The 24238-nt window shown below is 47.7% G+C and overlaps 1 protein-coding gene across 3 annotated transcripts in view; it reads right to left on the minus strand.

Annotated features, from left to right (window-relative positions):
- The window catches only part of ETV6 (ETS variant transcription factor 6), a 140302-nt gene extending 129336 nt beyond the window's left edge, over nucleotides 1-10966 (minus strand). For all 3 annotated transcript variants that reach the window (XM_069806884.1, XM_069806883.1, XM_069806882.1), the window contains exon 1: nucleotides 10633-10966. Coding sequence is in view for 2 of the 3 variants with exons in the window: in XM_069806883.1 (XP_069662984.1) it covers nucleotides 10633-10665 (33 nt within the window). In the remaining variant the exon portion in view is untranslated. The remainder of the gene's footprint in view (nucleotides 1-10632) is intronic.
- Nucleotides 10967-24238: the final 13272 nt, after the last annotated feature.

A 24238-nucleotide genomic window follows, 5' to 3' on the forward strand; every position in this document is an offset into this window, starting at 1 on the left:
GCTTGTTTTCTTCCTCCAGTCAACAAATAAAAATGAGGGGTGAGGGAGCAAAATCTACTAATACTAGATCAGCATGACAAGAAACAATTAGCGCAATTAAAAAAAAGATAATATTTCATTAGCTTGATAAAAAAGCTTGTAATTTATTATGTAATATTACCTCAAAACATACCAGATACTTCCTTTTCATGTACAATTATCAAAACTTTTTTTTTTCCCCCCTAAAACTGCTTTTAATGCTCTGGGTTTTGATGGGGGACACTGCACTTGTAATTACCTTTCACTGCAAAGTCAAGTACAGCTAATCATAAACAGTATATAAAATTAAAAAAAAAAAATCAATCATCCAGCAAATAAAGTAATTTGTTATTTTCCAAAATAAAAACCTAACTAAATCTGTAAGAGGCTATCCAATTACTTAAATAGATACTTGTGGACATTGTATAGATTAGCAGAAAGGAGAACTAAATTTAAGTTAAAGGCCATATTTAGCTGCACATCAATATCTTTTAATGGCTATCCAACACTGTGAATCACTCTCTCTTCAGGAAAAAATAACTAAAAAGTACACATGCAAAACAATACCAGAATTGATTGTGTATAACCATTCTTCTGTTTGCCATTTAAAAAAAAAAAAGTCATAATCAAAGTGGGATGCAAGGTCTGTACAAATGACAGCATTTCTTAGCCAGTTAGTTCAGCGACTGTTTGCAACATTTGGCCAGGCAGTGAAAGCAGCAACTCTTATGCCCATGGCTGCAAGCTCCGGTTGGGACACCATTTGTCACATATGTGACAAAAAGTTAATGCTTCAGGAACACATTTCACATGGGTGATAATGGGAACTGGGAGACCTTTGGAAAAACATAGGTCAGCCCACATTTGGCTCCTAGAAGCAAACAATGTCTCTTCCCCATAACCAGAAAACTTCCCTTTTTTCAAATGCTGATCTGTAATTCCTCTTCCATGTATTCCCTGAAGGTTTTTCCCTCTTTCACTTGAATCTGGGTAATTAAAGCAACAAAGCCAATCTCCTGCTAGTCCTAGCAATCCAGACTTCACAAATCTCTGAGTCACAGACACAAATTCTTCCTTCTCTCTCTTCCCTCTTACAATTAACTAGTGTTCTTGAAATCAAGACTGCTGGGGCTGAGACATAGGAAACAATCCAGAGGAGACTAATAAGCACTTAGGATCAGCCTTCCAGGGTGCAAAACTTTACATTGAAGCATCTGAATGCCTATACATCAGAGCAAGTCTATCTTGACTGGGATCTTGTCCCCAAAAGACAAGAAGTCTCTTTCAGGAAAGGCTTGACAGACAGAAAAAGCAATCTTTCCCCTGTGTAATTATAGGGTTCTTTTCCCCCCATACAGGCTGTTAGGCTTAATATCTTCCCTGTATTCCTCTACCCTCTTTTTTAAATCCATTTGTACTTTTAGCCTCCACAGTATCCTGCAGCAGTGAGTTCCATAATTTAACACAGATAGAAGTAGTACCTGTTTTAATCCTGCTGGCTGGTAATTTCATTGCCTGCTCTAGTTTTGTACTATCAGAAATTATTGCTCCCCATCCTACACTACTGTGTGATTTTATAGATTTCTATTATACCTCTTTCAGCCGTCTACTTTCCAAGCCAAAGAGTCCTAGGCAATGTAGTTTCTCTTCCTATGGAAGTTTCACCAGGCAACTTCACTGCTCACTTCTGTATTTTTTTTGGTGTCACTACAAACCTTCCTAGTAGTCAAGAAAACATGCTGTAATCAGAACTGATCCACAGCACGGATTCAAACTGCAATATACAGATAATTTCTATTTTACTCCCTGCTCCTTTCCCACTCGAGTTTTATTTGCCTATTTGACCCCAAATCAAAAACTGACCTCAGTTTTCTCTTTTATTCAACAATCAAATCATTTCCTAAAATACGACCCCAGCTGTCAGACCAATTCTGGGAGGTCTATCAGCAAACAGCACTGAACAGCTCAGAGAGACCTCACTGTTTCTGTTAAGCAGAAGAGCCATGAGAGAGCCTTATTCAAAACTATGAAGAGGAAAAAAAAATACCGTACTTTCTGCCCACTTCACCAAGCCTGCAAAACTCAGGCACTGCCCGTCAACATGGTTCAGTTGGCTGTGCTAATTGGCTGCACATACGCTATTAATTCGCTCTCTTCTTACTTTGAGGTTTAAAAGAAGTTGTAATTTGTCCCAGTTGGGAGGTAATAAAAGCCAGCGCACGGTCAGTCATGGATGGCTCTGATGACTCAGCTAGTGTGAGGTAGCTCGCTAAGACACTATCTCCAGTGTGTCTGAGCCCAGTATTTACTGTGCAATGTGCGATACACATCTCAGTCCACATGCCATGAAATATTTTACAGCCCATAACTTTCTTCCCCTGGAAGCCACTCCCACAGTCTTCCCCGAGTCCTCTTCCAGAGGATCCATTTGCTCAAGCCATTTGAGAGTGACACAACCACTCAGACTGCCAACCGAGAAGTATCTTTTTACACCCATCAGCACTCCTGTTCCTGCAACGTGGTGCCCTTCCTGGCACCCTGGGACTTCGCAGGAACGAGTGCATCCTCATCCCTCTGTGAAAACAGTTCAGCCCTTCATTTCCTCACCTCCAGGGAGATGGCAGGTCTGTCACTCCACAGTCACAGCACAGCCCCAATCAGGCAGCTGGCACCTACATGTGCCTACATCAGGCTGCCTAATCAAGCACAGCGGTGCTCTGAACTGGAGGGAGCTGGTCTTCTGGAGCTGAGGTGAGGCTGCTGGGACCAGAGCTGCCATGGTAGAAAGGCGGTGGCACAGCTGACAATGGCCCATCAGTGCTACCCCCATTGCTCTGCAGGCTTCAAGCTGCAGCTGGTCTCACACAGTGGTGCCCATTGGAAATATCCAAGCAGCTTCTTGTGGATGTGACAGGGAGGACCCATCTGCCAGGGAACATTTTTTCTGGTAGCCTCCAGTGATAACTGGGACCAACACCCTCACCCCAGAGCCTCTGGTTCCTCGCACCCTACCACTGCTAACCTCAACTCCCAGGCAGGCAGGCAGGTCTGAGAAGGCTTGGCTTTGCCCGTGTTTTAAAGCACAGGGCAGGTAGGAAGATGAGAACTCACCATTCCAGTCCTAATCCACCAGAAGAAAAAAGGATTACTTCTGTCATGGGGGGGAATCCCAACACAGACCTCATATGAATTCCTAGAAATTGGGAAGGAGCTCCCCAATATTGCTGTAATGCTGGGTTTGCTCCATTTGACCTCCAAGCACATCAGCAGAGGTTCACAGCGCCCCATCAATGATGGAAACCTCTTTTATGTGAAGTCCTTTTTTAGGAAAAAAAAAAGGAGAAAGGGAAAAGGAAAATGCGGTTTGCAGATGTCAAATGCCTTGCTGTGGCCCTACTAACTGGATAAATTTGTTTCTGAATTCTAGTACTACTATCTCTGGCACTTTTTTTAAACATTTCATTTATCTGGTAGAACTCCAAGCTCCTAGATTTCCACAGAATCCCGCACCATTTATAAAACATTCCTGGTTTCTGTTAATAGATGTTTTGGAGGATCCCACTGAAGACATAATGGAAAAATCACTTCAGCCATACTATGTTGGAACACAAACTATATACAGAACATCACACTCTGCTATACTCTATCAGTTTTAAGGATACTCCTTACTGGAAGCCAGTTGTTTTCCTCCAGATTAAACTCTAAAGACTCTTCAAAATAAGTTATTTCCAAGCTTGATCACCTGAGCTAGCTAGAAAAAAAAAAAGAAAAAAAAAAACAAACAAACACCAACCATACAACCAAAGCAGACAAACAAACAAAAAAACCAACCCCAAACAAGAAACCCCAAGCGAACAAACAACAAAAAAACCCCACTACCAAGAAATCACTCATAGTTCCTATTTATAACAATATTTAATTTTATTTTAAAATTAAAAATCCAAACTCTGGATTTAATATTAGCCAGCTGTTAATAGTTTAACATGTAAAGCCTGGCTGTCACATTCAAAGTATTTTTGTGGAGTTGTACTAACACTTAACTCTTGCAGTCACACCCAATACTACTCTTGGCATTATACACATCTTCAAAGTAATTTACAATGCTATTTATTTCCGTGTGCAAACATTCCACAGAACACCAACATAAATACCGCAGTGAGAATCTCTCTCTCTCTTTCATACCCATTTTCTCTCCAGACTGTCTTAACCATGACAGTGTTTGCAAACTGTGCAAGAACAACACTGAAGCAAAGAAACTGCATGTGGCTTAACAAGGAATAACCTTTAGAAAGTAATTTAGAAGAAGAATCATTTATAGCTTTCCTTAATTGCTATACCTAGTTCACTTTGGAGCTCAGGAGCATTACAGAAGAGAGGCAATACCATCTATCAGTGAAAAACTTAACTCTTTTCAAAATCCTGTATTTAGCACTGCTCCAAACATTCTGTAAACAAGTTCAACTTCAGCTGGAGTTTTCTGCATTTATTTTCCTGCCAGCAGCAGCATTTTTGAAAAAAAAAAAAAAAAAAAAAAAAGAAAAAAAAATCAGCATAATCTAGCCTTGAGTTCCATATGTTACTAAAGAAGCAGAGAAAGAGAATAGCTGTCCTCTGCGCTCCAACAAAATACTGCCTAAAGACAACTCAGCAACACCAGAACCAATAGGGTCTAAATTTGGCTTGGGTTGTAGACCTAGAAAAATAACGCACAATTACAGGAATCAATTGCCACAACTCTGCTGTTAAAGGCACAGGAGTTTTGGCGGCCTTTCTGGTCTCCTTGCTCAGGCTGGACCTGAGCACATACCTGGGGTTGGCTTGGCTTCTTCACAACCGCTTAGCGGAACATCCCACCCATGGGCTGTTCTGGGTGGCCTCTTTGCCTCAGGAAGCACAGAGACACATCAGCCCAAAAAATTAGTTGCTGTGACAATGCTAGCTGGTGACCACCGGCCACTGCCTTTGCTAGTGGGACCTCCCTTGGTAGATGACAAAGGTGTATCTGATCTAACAGAGGGATGCCTTCCTACCCCCAGGAAAAAGTAACACCTGGGACAACCGAGTATGCAGCCTGCTCTGCATTTGGCTTCAGGGAGCCCTGGGAAGGACAGTGGTCAAGGGAAGGTGGCGGGGATTGCTCTGGCAGCCACCTCTGGCTGCCATCCCTCCCAGGCACTCCTGCCCTGGGCCAGGAGGAGCAGGATTGCGGCAGAACAGCTATGCCTGCACCGTGCGCCCAGCCCTCCCAAAGCCAAGCTCAATGCAGGCCGTAGGCACAGAAACACTACCCTGCCCACGCATGGCTGATCCAGCCATTGGGACACAGTGAAGCCGTAATATCTTGCACACTCTAAGTGCTCATCAAAGGTAGGTGGCCCCTACCAAAAAAGCCAACAGCCAAACAACCACCACCGCCACCCCCCAAACACCATGTGAACTAAAAAGCCAGGAACAAATCAGATCACTCTGTCACTGATTTCTGCAATAAACACAACTTGTTTCCATGCTGCATTACAAATACTAAGCCTCGCTACTGCCCTGCAGAGGTAAGTTCATTATCATTTTATGCCTGTTTCACAGATAGGGAAAGCAAAGGCCAAAGATAACATTTTCAGAAGCACATGCTTTTGAATTGCTGTTGCTCTGGGGATGCCCACCTGAAGGCACCGAACTACAAGTAGTCCAAAAGAAACACATGCAAAGAAAAAAAAAAAAATTAGCCAGTTTTTGGATTGTAGGTCAGAACCACACTACTGGCCAAAAACACAGGTTGCCTTAGCTCTCTTTTCTCTCAGTAAGCAGGTTATTAGAAAAGCTTTTGTCAGAAGCCTTCATAAGGCAAGCATTCAAGGACTCAGATAACTTTTTTAAAAGGCAGAAACATCACTTCTGTGTAACTGTACAAGACTTCATCTCCTGCTTATCACCATTTCTATCAGCAGAGCGCTGCTTAGCCACCTCCCTCCAAAAGGCACTTTGAGATGCAAGGTGCAATGTGCATGTAAATTATCATTAAAGTATCCTCTGTTTAATTGGGGCATTTCAGATTGGGGCTGCTGTTTTAATGGGTTGCCTCCCAGGAAACTGACTTAACTTGTAATGACACAGTGAATAGTAATGACCAGTATTTAATTGGGGCAGTGTTAGTAAAATTTTGCTTCAGAGGGATTAAATTTAGCTGGTGCCAAGGAGTTAAGTGATTAATCAGGTGTTAAATAGTACATACTTCTAAACACTGGTCTTCTCCCATTCAATCCTACACCCACTGCACTTAATGAGAGTTTTGTCATTGACACGAACAGAAGAAGGATCCTCCTCCTAGTACACAAGTTTGCTAATAAACATTAAGGAACATACTCTGCGCTAACAGATACTCGGCCTTGGTTAAGGGTAACAGGATTCTGTCTGCGTGGTGCTGAGCAGTCCCTCAGCATGGGAAGCCTTCAGTGGGAGAGAGCTCTTTGCAAAAACAACATCAATGAAGTATTAGGAGACATAAAGCACTACTTAATTTTTAAGTAAGTCTGGGGAAGACAGTCAAGATTGAAAGCTCAAACACTATGCTGATTCTCTGCCCTTCGGCTTACATGATCAGTCTTTTTTGACTCTTTTTAAATGATTACAAAGTACATCCTCGAATCCAGAATGAGCACCAGTGAGACAAGTCCTCGAGCTACAGGGTTCCGTGGCGACTCCTGCGGTGCCCATGGAATAACAAGGGGCACCACGTATAGCTCACTGCAAGAGAAAGCGCTCATATCCACCAGCGTATGGTTGCATAAAATCTTCACTGGAGTCAGTTGTGAAACCCGGCTGACAGGAAGGCTCTGTGCCTTCAGTGCTGCCCACAGAAAGCACTCTTCGGCTCACGCATCAGCCAGGCGCAGGCAAGGGAGCCTGGACTTGGGGAAGCCCTGGTCTGGGAGAGCTGAAGCAGCTGATCCCCACCTCCATATTCCCAGTTCTAGTTTCCCTGCAACTCCCCACTTGTGCCAGCACAATTGTTTGTATGGTTGCATGGTAAATCAGACTAAGCAACTGAAAGTGCCAGATTTATAAAAAGGAAAATAAACAAATTAAACTGCGCCCTTTGGGACCCTTCTATGTGCCTGTTGAATTTTGAGCCTCCATATGACACCACAGTGATATTCCCATGGTATTATAATTTCAGGAAAAAAATAAGGAGAACCTCACAATCAGAAAGCTCCAGGTGCGGTTTTAAACAGAACTCATCACCACATGGACCTTAATTAACCACAAAAATCATCACCTGTGTCTGAACTTCTAGTCCTGTCTCCCTTTGAGCTTTTGCTCTCCTGTAAGCCTTTGCCAAGATGTTTACACTCTCCCTGTGCCTCAGTTCTCCCATCTGGGGGAGGAGAGGTGAAGCTGTCAGGATCACTTGCCAATTCTGCAACAAGTGCCAACATCATGGTAGTATTTACAATAATATAATCAGCTAACTACTATGGCTCAGGATCAGAGGAACAGGTTTACTACCAACGTAGACATCCCAACAGCTGGGATGAAAAAAAGTGTCCCAACACAACTACCACACCAGACATCCCTTCCCAATCCACCTCGGAGTCAAAGCCCTCAGGCCCTCTCAGGCTGGAATCTGCCACAAGCCCGAAGCCTATCGGTTCACGCAGAGAGCACGCTGGTGCCCTAAGTTGTAGCAAACACTGACGGTCCAATCTTCATGCTCATCTCTGACTCCCAAGATCTTATTTTCTAAACCCCAGCGATGACAGCCCTCTGCAGCTTTAGACTCTTACGTACACACTAACTTCCTTGCCACAACAACAGTTAGAGTTACCAGGTCTGCTTGCCATCAGCCAGGCAAGCACACGACCAAGTGTTGGCAAGATCAGATTATTAGCATTACATTTCTCCTCTCTCGGAGAAAGGGTTAATGTATGTAAGCACACATACTTGCTGCAAAGCAAACACATATCAATATACAATCACACATACATACTGATAAGTACTTGATATGAACCGAGATATTGCTGCAAGTTTATATTGATTACCAGTAGTTAAATATGAACCATAACTTCACCTCCTCAAAGTTTCCCTAAATCTTATTAAAGTGCTTCTCTAATAAGGTGAGATAGGGAGATCGTGCACTGAGCAGCTCAGGCATAAACAAAGCACTAGCCTTCACTCCCTCCGCTGAAGCTTTCCATGGTTGCCCATCCCAGTTGCTGTGGCATTTACTGCACATACCCTTGCCCCGTATTGGAAGAGGAAGGGAGAAAAAAAAAAATAAATACAAAAAACATCCACCAGCACCACCGCTTCCAGTTCACAGGCTCCTAATGAAACTCTGCAACACCCTCGCAGCACAATACTTGGCTACTTTTCAGAACAACACAGTAGCTTAACAGCGAAGTTGGAGTATGGTGCGGAGCTTGCTCCTCTGCCTCGACCTTACGCTCTGTGCCGCGAGCCGGACTGGCACACTGAAGAAATAATCAATTGTACTTGTACAATCACACTACCATTTAAACATCTCCTCTTAAATCCCGCTGCTGATCGCAGCCACCTTTAACTCTGCCTGGTTGAAACAAGCATCCAAAAAACAATGGTAGATAGAAAAACTGAAGAGAAAGTTACCCAGAATGGTTTGACTGGCTATCACTTGAAATTTACATTTCTGTCGGAAAATATGTACTTTCTATATTTGAAACTATTAAAATAATCACCAACAGAGAAGCCAGTAACAGGAGTTTTCTGTCCTGCAACAAAGATAACTGCAAGGATCAGCATGCAAACAAACGACACATTAAAAAAATAAAAATAAGTTCAGACCGCGATGTTTAGAATTAGTCACTTAAAAAAAAAATCAGTTTCCCAGTATATGTCTAAATGTAATGAAAATTTGGTATTTAATCATTTCAAGACTCAAACAGAAGTTTGCTTCTATCTCCCCTGCTACGTAGCTGATCCTTTACAGTATGATTCTATAATGCACCTAGCGAGGTTAGGGAAGGACCAGTTTTACTGTTCCTGAAATCAACAGCAGTGTTGTTGCTGACTTCAGTAAGAGCAGGAGTCAGCCTCATATTTTCAAAACGACACATGCCAAAAACAAGGAAACACAACTCATACGACACTACTTTTTCATGACATTCATTTGTGTTCTTCTGTCCAGAGAACATTCTACCTTTCCACAGGGTTTACTAGAAAAAAGAGTAGTTATATTTCATTTTACATATATAGGGACCTGCTTAGTTAATTGTACACATTTTGCCTGCATTAGCATTTGCCATACTGTAACGCGCATACAATACCCCATTATCCAATTTGTCCGTCTGTGTTATGAAAAGTCAAACTAGACTCTCTAAGCCACGAGACTTCACGGGACACAGGCCTGATCACATTTAACTCAGCAAGAGAAAATACACCCAGAAGTTTTCAAATTGTGGTCACACCATATAGAACGCAAGACTTCCACCGTAAACGTACACACACACGCATGCGGGACAAGCAGAAGCGTCATGCTTTTAAGCTGAATAAATAAGCGTTTATTCCAGGCTCTTCCCCTTAGAGAGAGTCTGGAAGTCACCTTTTCCTTCCAGGCAGGGAGAGACAACCGCTAAAGCACTCTTACTCGGGCAGAGTTAGTCGGGAGCAGAAGGGAGATTCCTGGCTGGCAACGAGGCAAAGGCGACTCCTGAAGAAAATGCATCACTGAAACAAAACTGAGGGGTGAGGGAAGGAGAGAGGAAAGCACTATTTCTAGCGGGCGGCTAGATAGGAAGGGTCTGGACAAAAAAGGAAACTCAATTTTGTTTCCATTGTCTCAGCTTCATACCGCCTCCACTTAAAACGAGAAACTTCGCGGGGCAACCCCTTCTTCAACAGGCCGAGCTACGGAGAAACACATCCCCAGGGCCCTGCCAGAGCGGGGCTGGGCTGCGCAGCCCTGACTCCCCTACCTGCTGACGGGCAAGCAACGCCAGGAAATGCAGCGAGTAAAAATAAATAATACAGCTATTAACCAAAAAAAAAAAAAAAAATTAAAAGCCAAATAAGAAAAAGCAAGCCCCACAACACACTGCTGGTGGGAGTAGCAGCGGCTGCATCTCCCCGACAGCAGGAAACTTTTTCTGCGAAAAGTTGCCGGCGGGGAACGGCGGGCAGCCAGCCCCGCGGGGGACCGGGCCGGGCCGGGCCGGGCCGGGCCGGGCTCCGGGTCTCGGTTTCAACCGTCCAGCGACCCGCCGGCTCCCGCCGTGAAGAGCCACGCCGCGAAATCCCGACCGCGGCGGGTTTGCTGTGCGTGCGTGTCCCCCCCCCCGCTCCTCCCGGGGCAGGGTCACGGCGCTGACAACCCACGGGAGCCGCGTCCGTGTCCCCCCCCCACACACACACCGTGTCCACGCTCCCGGCTGGCTGCCACGGCTGGGGGCTGCGCTCCCCGCTAAACGTGGGGGGACCCCGACACCCGACCCCCCGCGACCGCCCTTCACGCGAGGCGGGGGGAGGGAAGAAGCAGAGGGAGAAACAGTTATTTTCACCCCGGGCAAAAGACAGCGCCCACCGCCCTGAGGGCGCCGGGTCCCGCGCTGACAGGGTCCGGACAGGCAAGGGGGGACGGGGCTTTACCTTGATGCAACACTGAGCAGGAGCCTCAGACATCTCTCAGGAGGGAAACGGCGAAGCCCGGCGGGGCGGGCGGGCGCGGGCGGACGGGAAGTTCTCGGGCTTTCCCCACTTTCCGCTCTTCTCCCGGACCCGGCCCGTCTCCTCAAGGGGAAGTTACCGTCACCTCCGCCACCATCGCCCGGCGGCGGGCGCGGCCCGCGGAGCTGCCCGGGGCGGTTGAAGGAGGGGGGGGAACGGGGACACCCCGCCGCCGGAGTCCTCTCCTCAGCGCCGCCGCCGCCGCCGCTCCTCTGAGGGCGCGCGATCGCTCCCGCTCTTCTCTCTCCCCCCCCCCACCCCCTCCCCACCCGCCCGCCAACCCCGTCACCCGCGCGCGCGCGCGCGCGCGCGCCTGGGTTGCGCGTGTGACCGCGCTGCGCGCTCTCTGCCCGGGTGCGAGTCGGTGCGCGCGCCCGCCCGCGCGCGCTCGCCCGGGTGAAACGGCGGCGGGGGGGTGGGGTGAGGGTGGGGGGCGGTGGGGGGCGGGGGCTGCCGGCGCGGCCCCCCGTTCCCCGCCGGTGTTTTTCCTTCCTGGAAGAGAGAAACCGAAAGGCGGCGGGAGCCGGGCCGGGCCTGGCCGGGCACTGCGCCCCGCCCCTCCGCCGCTCATTGATCCGGAGTTTCGGGGCCGAAACTGACGTGGGTTCCCGGCACCCCGCACCGCCCCTTAAAGGGGCCGCAGACCGGCAGGATAGGCGGCCGCCGGCAGGAACGGCCACTACTACCGCCGCCGCCGGCGGGGAGGGGCGAAGGCGGGGCGGCGGCACCGGCACCCCGAGGCCGGGGCGGGAGTGCGGCGAGCCGCCGGTGCCCTCGGGTGCCGATGCGGGACGGCGAAAAGCGGAGGGGAGGCTGGAAGGAAGGGCGCAGCTGGGTCGCGTCGTCTTTATTTAGTGCCGTTTTGACGACGCGGTGCGGGCGGGCCCTTTAAACGGCCTGCGCGCCGGTACCGGCCTTCAGCGCCGGGCAGCGGGATGGGCGAACATGGCTGGGGGGGGGGGGGGGAAGCGGCGGCCCGCCGGCAGCACAATGGCCTTTGTTCCACCGCCGGGGCTGCCCCTTTAAGAGCCCCGACCAGGAAATGAGGCTCGGGTTACCGCGGGGCACGGGAAGTCCGGGGCGGGGGGGGGGGGGGGGGGCGGCATCGCCGCCCCCTCTTCCCCCTTCCCCAGCCCCACGCACGGGCCCGGCCCGCCGACCCACAGAGCCCCCCCCCCCCCCCCGCCTGTGACCGCAAAGCCAAAGGGATAGAAGCGGGAGGTCGCCCCCCCCACCCGTGACCGGGAACCCCCCGGCCCCACCGGCGGACGGCCGCCCGTGTTTATCCCGGGGAGTGGGCGGCACAGAGGTTGAGGAGGGCGTTGTGTCACCCGCGACGTATGGGATACATACTATAACCTGCGTTATTTCCAGCTGCAATGGCTTTGCGCTGGTTTTTTCCTTCTCCCTCCAGCTCCTCAGCCGAGTACAGCCCTAGCCCTCAGGACGGGGCGGGGAGGCGAAAAATAACTCGGCCGCTTCTTTGTCTAAATCTCCCTCCGTGGTTTTAAAGACAGGTTTTGGTATCCCGGCTGGTTTTTGGATGGAGCCGCTTTATTGCAAGTCCCGAGCGCAGCCCCGCCGGTAGCCGTGTCCCCGCAAGGCAGAACCTCCTCTGGAGTCTGCCGTAAGGATTGGGATGGAAGAGGCTCCCGTTACGTGATTCAGTGCTACCGAAAATAGCGAACGAGGGGGAATCCTACCACGGTGTTTTGAAGCGAGCCTTAGCTCACGTTACGTGGCGTCTGCTTAACCGCGCCGCGTGCTCGCATCAAACGTGGTGCTGCTCCACCTGCGTGGCCGAGAGGGCGAGACTGCGGGGATCTCCTCGGTGGGCTACCGCAGGCCATTTTGCAAACCAGGACCAACTCCCTGCGGCCTCTTACAGCTTCATTTTGGCCAGTCCCTGAAACTAGACGAGAAAGAGGGAGGGAAGGTACCGTTCCCGCTCAGCCTAGCAACCAATGACCCTTTTTAATATAGGGCCAACTCAGGAATAAAGGATTCATATTTACCTGTCTTCCCTCAGCATGGCTGAACTGCTGGAGTAGAGTCGTTGCGTCTCTATTGCTTTTACAATGCCGCTCTCTCCCCTATTATACTCTCTGCTTCATCACTGTGACATTTTTCCTTTCTACCTGCACGATTACCGCTGGCTTTCCCCAAGTGCTGAGTCATTATTCTGTATCTCATGGCAAGTTGGGGGTTTTTGTGATTCCTTTTATTTAATGTAGAAATTAGAGGTGGAAAAGACCTGTTAGGTCATCTACTCCACTCCCCTGCTGGTGGAGGATTTACAGCACATGCTTGATCACTCTGTCCACTTTCATTTTAAATGCCTCAGGTAATGGGGCTTCTACCTCTTTCTTTTGGAGACTGTTTCACAGTCCAGCAAGTCCCATGGTCAGGAAGATATTTGGCCTATATAGTCATTTGTCCAGTTTCACCCCATTAGTCCTGGTTATAACCATGTATTGTAATCCCCTAAACAAAAATTTGCTCCTCTCTGCCTCTTTGTGCCTTGCACCCAGGTATCGCTTCTTTTCCTAGCCATTGCCATTCATGCTTTTTATCTACTTTCATTCATCAGTCCCCGCAGCCACTTTATCATTGTCGTTGGCCTTCCCTGATTCCCATCCAATTGGTCGTCCTCTCCTCAGCCCACAGATGCCTGCATTTAGGGACAAGTATCCGCCTGATCCTTTGTGAATGCAGCCAAAACCCCATCACGGTTTGGTTTGCCTCAAAAGCTAGTACAAAATTTGTCACCTGCCATCACTCTGAATCAGATCTGGTCCTGTTACTCCCCAGTGTTCCCTCTTGCAGCGCAACTGCAATCTGTTTTTCTCCACGGAGATTGTGGTGAAGCTATGTATCCCGAGTCTCATTTTTCTGCCCGGAGTTTCAACATCTGTTCTTTCTGGGGTCACTGATATCTGCTGTTCCTCCCACTTTGATTAATGGCTCTGACAAATACAGGCCTTCATCCATCTTGGCAGACCTCTCAACCAGCATGAATGGTTGCAAGTATCTGTCCAAGATCACAGCCTGGTTTAGAGCTGTTCTCTTCCAGCTCCTTCTGTTCTTTTTTTCCACTACTCCACTAAATAGGAGCGCAGTGGATGGTAACTAGAAAAGGTAGGGAGAGAAATGGTGAATGTGTGGAGAAGGCCACAGGTGTGAGCGCAGCACCTTTCCAGCCAGAAGTCCATCCCATTGAAGCTGCTGTAAGAAAGCTGGGGAAGAAAATGTGGCTGGACAAAACACGTGCCACACCGCCCTGTGGTCTGCCCTTGCCGACAGAAGCAGATATGCCTTAACCGTGCTAGCGAGATGCTAGCCACAGTGACAGGAGGGCGTCTTTGAACCCTTTGAACAAGGAGGGCCAAACTCCTCATAATGTGTTAGCCTCTCTGCTTGGTTCTGCCCTTGTTTCTCTGACCTGATTTCTCACGGTTCCTCTCATTAGTTCCGCCTCTTGAGACCTCAGTCTATGTGGTCCTGGCTGCTGCTCTGTGCAGGAGAAGAAAAATGCTACCAAACCTCCTGGTGAGCAGGATGGTCTGTGGTTGCAGGACAATTGCTCTGGAAATGTGAGGACAAAGCTGCTCCAGCTGTCAGCTCCCCTTTAGATCCACGCCACGTGGAGATTGCACAGAGCGGAAAGGAAGTCCATTAGCTCCTATTAAACCTTGAACAGGCTCCCAGTTAGTTTCCTTCCCTCTCACCTAGAGGCTACTGCTTAGCTTATCTCCAGGGAGGACCCTTTAGTTAAAAGCAGGATTTACAGTCCCACAGAGCCACCCTTTCATCGACGCCCTAGCCAGAAATCCCCTAACTTTTTGCTTGGATAGTTGTCGGCAACACTAATTCAGGCAAAAGGTAGCCAGCCGTCCTCTGGGCTGTGAAGTGAGGCCACGTTCCTGCCTCGCTGAGGGCTCTCCCAGGAAAGGGAAGCGGGTGGCGTGTTGGATGAGAAAACCCATAGACAGAAGTATGATCTTTCTCATAGTGGCCTGAAAAATCTGGCTTTGGGTGCTTGTATTTCCTGGTCTAGAGTGTGTCCCTGAAAACAGAGCAAGCCCTGAAGAAAAGGAGACAAACCAGCCTTTCATTAGGACTTTTAATTTTCTGACCACAGCGGTGCATCTGCATACCAGCTTCCACAGATTCTCTGTCACTTGGGCCTCTTTTACAGTCGTGGGAGTCCCAATGTCTTCCTACCTGCACTTACTCAACAGCTAGGCTAGGTTTTTTCATATGTCCCTAAAGGATGTTGGAGCCTTTTTCCCAACGGAGTTAGGCACTTGGGAACCTACATCCAGCCGAAAGCCAAGGTTTTCATTTCTTCTTTTGTGTACTGGTTTTCTAGTTTCAGCAGTGTAGAGCAGTACCTCAGACGTTTGCAATAATCATTGACTTCACCTCCCTTTTATTAAGGAGACTTTGTTCATTGTAGGGTTTTTTTCTTTCCTCTTTATATTTGCAAAGGCACTCATTAGTTCCCAGTGCCCAGCTATCATTAACTCATTCTGCTGTTTCTCCGCTGTTATCTTTTCCTTCGCTTTATCTTCCCCCAGCACAACTTAACTAACTCACTTATTTAGTGCTCGCTTCTTTGCTTCATTTGTATTACTAGTTTTATTTTTGTTTTCCAGTGTTTGGGCAGATACAAATAGTCACTTGATGTGACTTGATGGGTCTGCTGACATTACTGACCCTCGACAGAGATAACTCTTCCAGATCAAGGGACAGGATCAAGCTCTTGAGGAACAAAACACGGTAGGAGACAGTAGTAAATTCCAAGAACATGCAAGGATATGTTGATGTTAGCATGCAACAGAGTTTTTGGTCCTGAGGACACACCAGGAAATCCGTGAGTGTGTGTGCATAGAAGTGCTGTGGAAGTGATCCCCGTTGCACATTTAGCACTATGATTCTTTTTCCCTTACCAAATTGGTTTCTGAAACCGAATTGCATTTTATGACCCTAGTGTGCATCAGTCATGCTGCTTCTCGTCATTAGCAGTAAGATTAGTTTTCACTTCATATTCTCAGGCAAGTCCTTTTCCCAAGATTCAGCCAGGTTATGTTTCTTGTTGTAGAAGTCCCAGATCCCTGGCTTTTTAGGAATATATGTGAAAGCCAGTCTGACATGTTAGAGTGAGAAATGCTACATCCATATTATTTGCATTCTTGTTTATTCACCTAAGAGCCTAATCTTCTTTGAGATTCAGTGGTCTTCTAAATGCTCAGGGCTGGTCGATGAATAGGATTTGCACCAGTATAATGATTTTGGTAAAAGGTTTGGTTGGTTGGTTTTTTTAAATCAAAATAGCAATACTGGTGCGTTCCCTAAAGCTGTAGGCATTTTGATGTAAAAATACTTACACAATTGACATAGGCATTCGCATAGCTTTGCCATTTCAGTAACCCACAACAGCCAAAATGGAAATGCAAAAATCCTGGTATGACACCTATTCATCTAGCAACAAATATATGTAAATAAAAAAAAAACAACAACTGAACATGGTTGATGCTCTAAGCTATGTTATCCTCACACATTGTCATATACTGGATTATTTTGAATTGTTGCTTCTGTAAATAAGAGAAACATTCTTCTACCTCTGTAACTGTGACTATCCTGTTAGGAGAAAAGGGAAGGGGGATCGAGGACTGTACTGATTTAACTCCTCTTCATTGTTCAAAGCAGTGCAGTGTCTTCGGAGAGACAAGTTTATAGTCATGTTGGAAAAGCAGACTTCATTGCACAAGTCACCGCTTAGACACACGTTGCTAGTGCTACGCCTGGTACGTACTTCCATGTTGCAGCATGTAAAAATGAGGCAGTGGGTGGCCCTGACAGAGCTCCTGAGAGCACTAACTCCAGTGACACCAACCTGGCAATAGCTAAACCTGACTATCAGGTTGGGCTAAACTGCATGGGACCACGGGCCCTGCTCACACCACTGTGGAGCAACACCGTGGCACCACGAGGCTGTTACAGCCAAGTCCTTGTCTACCTCTTCTAGTCTTCTGGTTATGGTACGGTGCCACAAAGCAAAGTTTCCAGGGCTAGCACCCTGTAAAAGTGCCCCATCCCACTGTGAAAAGGCACGAGGAATAGAACATCTGCATGTCTGTGTGTGTGCATCCCTGCCTTTAAAGCCAGCTTGGTTCCCCTCGCTGTGGTGCAAGCAGATGGAGACTGGCAGGGATACCCTCAACTGGAATCTTGTGGTCCCTCAAAGCCACAGGTGCAGCTTCTCCCCTCAGCTCATGCTAATAGCCCTCTTGCTCACTACCGAAGAGACGGAGAGGAGAGGCTCCTGAGCCTGGGAGGGCTAAGAGGAATGGAGGGAAGTCTGCTGCGGGAAGATCGGTAGCAGGGAGCTGCAGAGGAGCTGGCCTGCACCGGGCGAAACCTCCCCACTCGACCTACTTTAGCAGGGGTGGTTGTTTAAATGGAATTTAAATCTCCACAGATATGCGAGGAACTTCCCGGCGTCACCCGAAGATGTGCGGTGACAGGGACAGGGCTATGCTGGTCAAGCACGTGCACAGCCAGAGCCAGGACCGAGGTCTTCGATGCCAGAGAGAGAGAGATTGCCATGGACGTGGGCTCATTTCTTGAGCCGGCAGGGCTCTGCAGGGTGCGCAAAACCACCAGTAAATGAGGGAAAGCAAAAAAAGTTACCAAAAGTAGGGTTTCTGGAAGACAATTCTGCAAAGCACTAGATCCCCAGCTACCAATTTCAGACATAAGCTGTACCTTCATATTTTGCCCATCCATAGTCCAGAACAGTGAAGCGTACATCAATATTGACAACCTCATGAATTCAAAATAATGAGTTAGTTGCCTCTCACCTCAAAATCACAAGACTTTGAGGGGAAAAATTACTCTGCAAAATTCTTTAAATTGCACGTATCTGCATTTTCTTATCTTGCCTCTGGATTTTGTCTTGTAAAGTACATATTTTCAAACCTCTCCCCCAAATTTTGAATGCTTGAAAATTTCTATCTTCTCTTTCCTTCCTTCTTTTCTTCTTTCTTTTCTTTGTTATTTTTCTCTCTCCCTCCCTCCCTTATCACCTTCCCACCTGCCTTCTTATTTCATATGTAATTACATGATTCAGACCAGGAAAATTAAGGCATAATAACATATATATGATGAAACCCAAGGTAAAAGTAGAAAAACCGTCAAGCTATGTTCTGTTACTGCAAAGCATTTTGAACAAAAATAAACAAAAAAAAGGGAAGCTGAAGGGACAGAGTTCAAATTCCATGTCAAGTAAGTCCAAATTGATTTACATTTTGCATGTACTATGGCTGGTTTTTACTTCTTCAGTTCACTCACCTCAGCCGCAGTGGTGAAGCAAACTTTTCTCAAACCCCAATCCTCTCTATTAGTAATATTTTCACAGGCTCGCCACCCCCTCCCTCCTTTTTCAGCATCATTTTCTCCACGGGGTGACAGGATTACAGCTGTCGTGCCTGTTCGGAGTTGTGGTGCACACTCTGTCATCTATGTCATTGTAACTCTATATCTTGCTGGCAGTAAAAGAGTGACACAAATTGTTTTCCTGCCAGATAAACATTGTCTAGTAGATTTAATGCTCATAATCTAATGTGAGGAATAACATTATATGAGCAACAGCAGTCAATCTGCTTACAACGATTGCCTGGTATTGCTGGGGGAAAAAAATTGGGTACTGCTGCTCCAGGCCTGTGGAAGCTCAGCACCTTTCTGCCCGTTCCTGCACCCTCCAGGGCAGGGGCTTACAGCAGCATGACCATACAGCTGCAAAGCCAGTGGGCTGATGTGGAAACTCAAGCTTGGAAATGGAAAAAGGAAAAGGAAATGGAAACTCAACTCAAGGCTGGGTGAGAGCAGCGCGTGCTCAGCAAACAGCAGAATGAAACCCCAGCAAATCAAAAAAAGCAGCATGAGTACAGTTTGTTGAACAGAATTGTGATTTATCTGCTTTTATTTTCAATAGTTCCAGTGGCATCATGATGTAGGATTTTATAGCCTTTTAAATCATGCCTGACTTTTATGGATATAGTTTAGAGTGCATGCATTATGGATAGGCAGTAGCCTCTCCATGGCTGAGCAGCAAACAGTTTCCACTCGCAGGTCTTACTCCATCCTCATGCCCTTTTATAACTTTAGCTCAGAAACTGCCAAATGCACCCCAAAGACAAAGATTTTGGCCAAGAATACAAAAAGTAAACAACTTTTCTATTCCTGTTGAGTTACAGGTCATTCAGATTGTCCTGATCTGAAATGGCCTTTATTTCTGTCATTGTCTCCCATTTCCCAAAGCAGGTCTGCATCCAGAAGGGTTAACTGCAGCTTCTTTAGGCGCTGCATATTCTGCAATCTCCATCAGAGTAAACAGATTGGCCTCTCACAGGAAAGAGGTGGTAATCAGCCCAAGCCTCTGATGATTTTTTTTTTTGGTGCATGTAGGGAGTGGCGTAATTAAGACCGGAAATTTGAGCTGACCCCAATATTAGCTTGGGCAATGACTGGAAGAGGCGCAGAGGTGGGTGGACCCGGGTGCCAAGGCCTGACCTTATCAGGCCCAACTCTGCATGGGTCTCTGGTGGCTACGGAGGGCTGCCAGCCCCTTCCTCTTGATTTCAGCTTGAGCCCTGTTCTTGGCAACATCAATCCCAGTGGGTTTTGCGTCCTTTTTGTGCGCAACGAGCAGGGGCGGTATCTGAGGATGCTTCTGCTCCTACTTAATGTTGGGCATGGGTGGTGCTGGAGGACCAGACCGTGGACCCCCCCATGCGCACGCATGGGAGGACAGGGGTGTCAGGCTCTGGACGCGTTGCTTGCTGCCTTGTGCTCTCCTCGGGACCTATGGTTTGTCACTTGGACGGCGGTGGGATGGCAGCATCGCCACTGCTGCCCGCCCGGCACGTGGTCTGCTGCCCCTTCCCACCCTCGCGGGCAGACGGCATCTCACCAGAACAGACCCGTCTTTGTGAATCGGAGGCTGAGTCTTGGGTTGTACTGGTCGAGACAGGCTGAGAGGGCAGCCAGGGAGGAGGAGGAGGAGGAGGAGGGAGGGTGGCTTGGACAAGTCCTGTCAGCCACAGCAGAGGGAAAGGGAAGAGCGAGGCGATGGGTGAGAATGGAAGAGGCAGCTGAGAGCAGAGGAGGACTGGGAACCAGGATTTTGGTTCAGGATAGACCTCACCAGCAATTTCAGTGGGAGAGAAAGGGAGAGAGTGATGGGAGGAGCGGCTGGATAGGTGACCTTGACTAGAGGGGAATTCAGCCTCCCTGCCTGTCATCCAGGGGGAATGGCCCATGGCCAGGGAGACCCTCTGTGTCAGAGGACTATGGCACAGGGACCTCTGTGACCAGAAGGAGGGAAGGCTTCGGCTGCCCGGGGAAGATGGTTTTATATGCCAGGGCCTGAACTAAGCGCAGATTGCAGTGGTCACAGCAACCACCGCGAGAGATAAAGACACGTTTCACTCTTAGATAGCATCTTACAAGCGGTAATTAAATTTTTACAACACCCCTGTGAGGTAAGTGCGTAATTATCACTCCTGTTCTAAAGCTAGGAGAGGAGAGAGGGCAAGCGGCTTGCCGAAGGCCGGACGGTGAGTCAGTGGCGGTGCCGCCATCACCGACCAGGAGCTCCCAGTTCCCAGCCTGGGCTGCGAACCGCGGCGGTGGCGTGGCAGCCTCCCTGCTGAGAGATGAAAGCGAGCTGATTTCTCAAGCGCTTTGATGAGAGAAGGAAGGTTAGAAATAGCCTGCGGCTGTTTCTAGAGAAAGTGTCAGGGCTGAGGGAGAATTTCGGAGGAAGGGAGTGGGAAAGGGGATGGCGGTGAAGTAACTATCGATATGAGCGGCTGCGAAGGGAAGGGAGACGAAACACCAGAACCCAATGACAGGAGAGGAAAATGGGTCAGCAGAGAAGGTAGATTTTCTTGAGAGGGGCCTAGGGGAGAGGAGGGGAGGCAGCAAGGAAGGAAAGAGCGGTGAGCAGGGGATGGGGAAGGAGAAAAAATAATCCATCGAGAGTGTGCATGGCGGCGTTTGAAAGCTGTTGCGTTAGGAGGCAGATGAAGAAATGCCACTGAGCATGGGGTCCTACAGTGCCTGGGCAATTATAATCACGCTATTGTCTCTTGCACAGCAGCTGGAGATCTCGGAGCCCTCTGCAGAGCGGGGTAAGCATCATTACCTTTGTTTCATCTACAGGAGAACTGAGGCTCAGAGCAGCGAAGCCACTTGCCTATGGTCACGCAGCAAGGCCAACACATTATTCTGGTTTAAACTATTATGCTAAATGCAACTTGAAATAGGAGTAGGACAGACAGGGACGCACAGTCCTCAGTGGCATAGGACAGAAAAAGAGATGACTGATGTCAGCAGCCCAAATCTATTTTTTATAGCTCTAGAATACATAATGCCAAGTAAAATGACAAGTGGAGGCTGTGAGCTTTGGATCCTCTGTGCTTTAAACTACAAGCTAAGGAATACTAACAGGCAGACACATCACTATTTGCCCACACACACAAATACATGTGCACACAAATACCTGTGCACACAATAGCCCTAACGCTAGCATTAGAGTAATCTGTGCCCTTAAACAAGTTATTTCCTCAGCTTTCCTCCTTTCAGCAAAATTAAGGTAATGATTTGTACCTACAACTACAAAATGGAGACACACCTATATTCCAGAAGGCTTTTACAACACCAAATATTCTTAGGTTCCCAAAGTGCTTTGAGAGGGAAGAGAAGAGAAGAGAAGAGAAGAGAAGAGAAGAGAAGAGAAGAGAAGAGAAGAGAAGAGAAGAGAAGAGAAGAGAAGAGAAGAGATTTCAGCTTGAATGGACCTACAATCATCTGGAAGTTGCACGTGCCCACCATCCTGGTGGGGTCATTTGTTTGTGGTTGTTATGTGCCACAGGGCAGAAACTATATGTCTGACAGCCTGTGGCTGCCACACCAGAAGGAGCATCAGCTGGAAAAGTGGAAGCCCAGAAAATAGCTGCTAGCATTACTGGTGGATTGCACTGTCTCGGCCAGCACAGTGATTTTAGGGCCTAGAGAAAGGGAGATGCTTTTGTAAAAGTTCCTCTTCATTTAAAAAACCACCTTTCCTCACCTCTTCTTCCTTTTCCTCACAAGAAATGAAGAAGCTGCAGCTATTTTTACCTTAGTTTGGGGAGGGCAGAGAAGCATCCTCCAGTATAAAGTGAGAGGAGAAAACTGGAGCAACACATCTGCTGAAGGAATCAGGAAAGAGCGGTGTAAAAGCTAAGGCCTATTTTTAGTAACACTCTTTTGGTATTCAGGTTTGCACCATTTAGTCCAACTTCATCACCTCTTCTTCCTCAGCTCCTGAGGAGCATCAGAGGCTCCCCCACCCCACCTCTCCCTCCTCCTGGTGCAGAGGGCCATGGCAATTGAGCTGTGCAGTGCTACCACCCTCTGGCCACCGTCAACACCACAGTTGTCCATCTGCAGGAGTGCCCTGAACTCCATCACCTGCCTCATCTGTCTTCTCTGTGAGGTAAATGTTGCCTTTTGGTGTACCCACTAAAGACAGGCAGTGATTTGCACCTTCTGATGCAGCTCTACGCAACACCTGTTTTGGCTGCTTGGTCTCGTAAAGAGATTTCATCTGGGTGAGGGATGCAAAGGTCGACACTTCCAAATGTGTTGGTCCTCCAGAGGTGGCCAGTGGGTTCATCTCCTCATGACTCCTTGTAAGGACACACCAGCTGTAGTAGAATGGCAGCTGGTTCCACCATTGATCCCGCCATTGAGGATGTCTTTTGTGGGATGAGATGTTCCTGGGTCATTTTGAGATTAAAGTGTTAGGATGGCACTTCCCATGGTACCCTGAGCCAGACAGTTGATCTTTCAGCACCTCAGCTGCACAGCTGTAACATGGAGGTTGTACACCTTAGCTCTTGCACATGGATGATGCCATGATGAATTAATTAATGGTTTTGATTGCATGGGCATGAGGATATAAAAATGCCACGCTGCATAGCAGTCTGTCCATGTCGTTCCGTACTGACACTACCAACATTGAGACTCCTGCAGAGATGTTTGTCAGTGGGGGCACCTTCTGCCCATCAGAAGTTGCACTGAGACCACTAGCTCATTCCTCAAGGAGCAGCAAGAAGTTATGGGGAAGGACTGGAAGAGTAAAAAAGAATTTGTGACTAAAGCCCAAAGTACTTGGAATATGAGAGCTATTTCACATACTTCTACTGCATCAGCAGACTGAACTTATTTTGCTGAAAAATTCCCAACTTTTCATATTTCATGCAAGAAAGTATGCAATGAAAACAGGCATAGAGAGTCTCATAAGCAAAAAGGTGGCTTCAAAATCCAAAGGGCACATTCCAGCATGATGCTTTTTTTGTGGCAAGCAAACCACAGTTTTGTTCAACCATTGTAGGACAAGGAAGTGTGAGGAGCATAAGTGACAAAGTGCTTTCCTGCAGAATCGTCCCACCTTTATAGCTCTTTAGGAGTGATGGAGGATCACCCTGGCCATGTCCTGTTTGAAGGGGCAGTGAAAGCTTCCATCATGCTTTATCATTTCCTTGCTACAACCTCTCCTTACAGGTGACGGGTTGGCACACCCTTTCCTACAAGCGGGCTTAGACTCCGTAGTGCTCACTGGGACTTCACTCAAACTCCTCACCTGCTCTCCAAAATCTCTTTGAAGATGCTGTTAGGTTTGTGACAGCAGCATACAGGTGGGAGGCAAGTGGAAGCATGCAGGGTCGCATCTTGGTGACCCGGTAAAGACCTTGGTTCAGTAAGGTGTCAGAAATGGCCATTTCAGTCAGGTAAGAACTTAGCTGCTCCAGTAAGTCATTTAAGCCTACACGTAGGTTTTTCTATTGGTAGAGCAATTCATGCTGGAAGTGGTTTCGGGTTTTTTTTCCCTTGATGCAGTAACATTACAGTACAACCTTTCGTGCGGACAGCGATGTGCCAGTCTAAGTGTATCCATAGTGTATGGTATGCTTTTTGCCTGACAACAGCTCTAATGGCATTAGTATTTTTATACAGGTGTTTGCAAATCCACATTAGAAGGTTAAACTACTGTCCCAGCAGCAGGGTAGTTAAAGTCCTACAATTTCTATGTGTAGATAACCCCTGAGTGCCAGCAACAATATTTCATTTCTTAAGTTCAAAGCAGGAGGACTGTTTAGAGCTCCATTGTATCTTATGAACAGTGTCTCATTTTGTAGCAGTTGAGATATCCTTAGGAAAGGGAACTATTCTGTGTTCCCCACCCAGAATTCCGTACTAGAAATGGGTCAGATCCAAACAGCTGACAAAAAAAAAGATCAGATCTGGGGTTGCTAGTACTATACGTTCTCACTGATCAAGAATCTCTTTGTTTAGAGAGCATCTGTGTAGTCCTGTGGGCCTGGCATTAGAAAGCAATGGAAATGGGGACTGGTTTGTTACATTCCCCTTCTAGGCCTGGGAAAGTCTCAGAAAGCAAAAGTTCCTAAGCAGC

This window comes from Haliaeetus albicilla, chromosome 19 (assembly GCF_947461875.1).
Source record: "Haliaeetus albicilla chromosome 19, bHalAlb1.1, whole genome shotgun sequence".
Lineage (NCBI taxonomy): Eukaryota > Metazoa > Chordata > Aves > Accipitriformes > Accipitridae > Haliaeetus > Haliaeetus albicilla.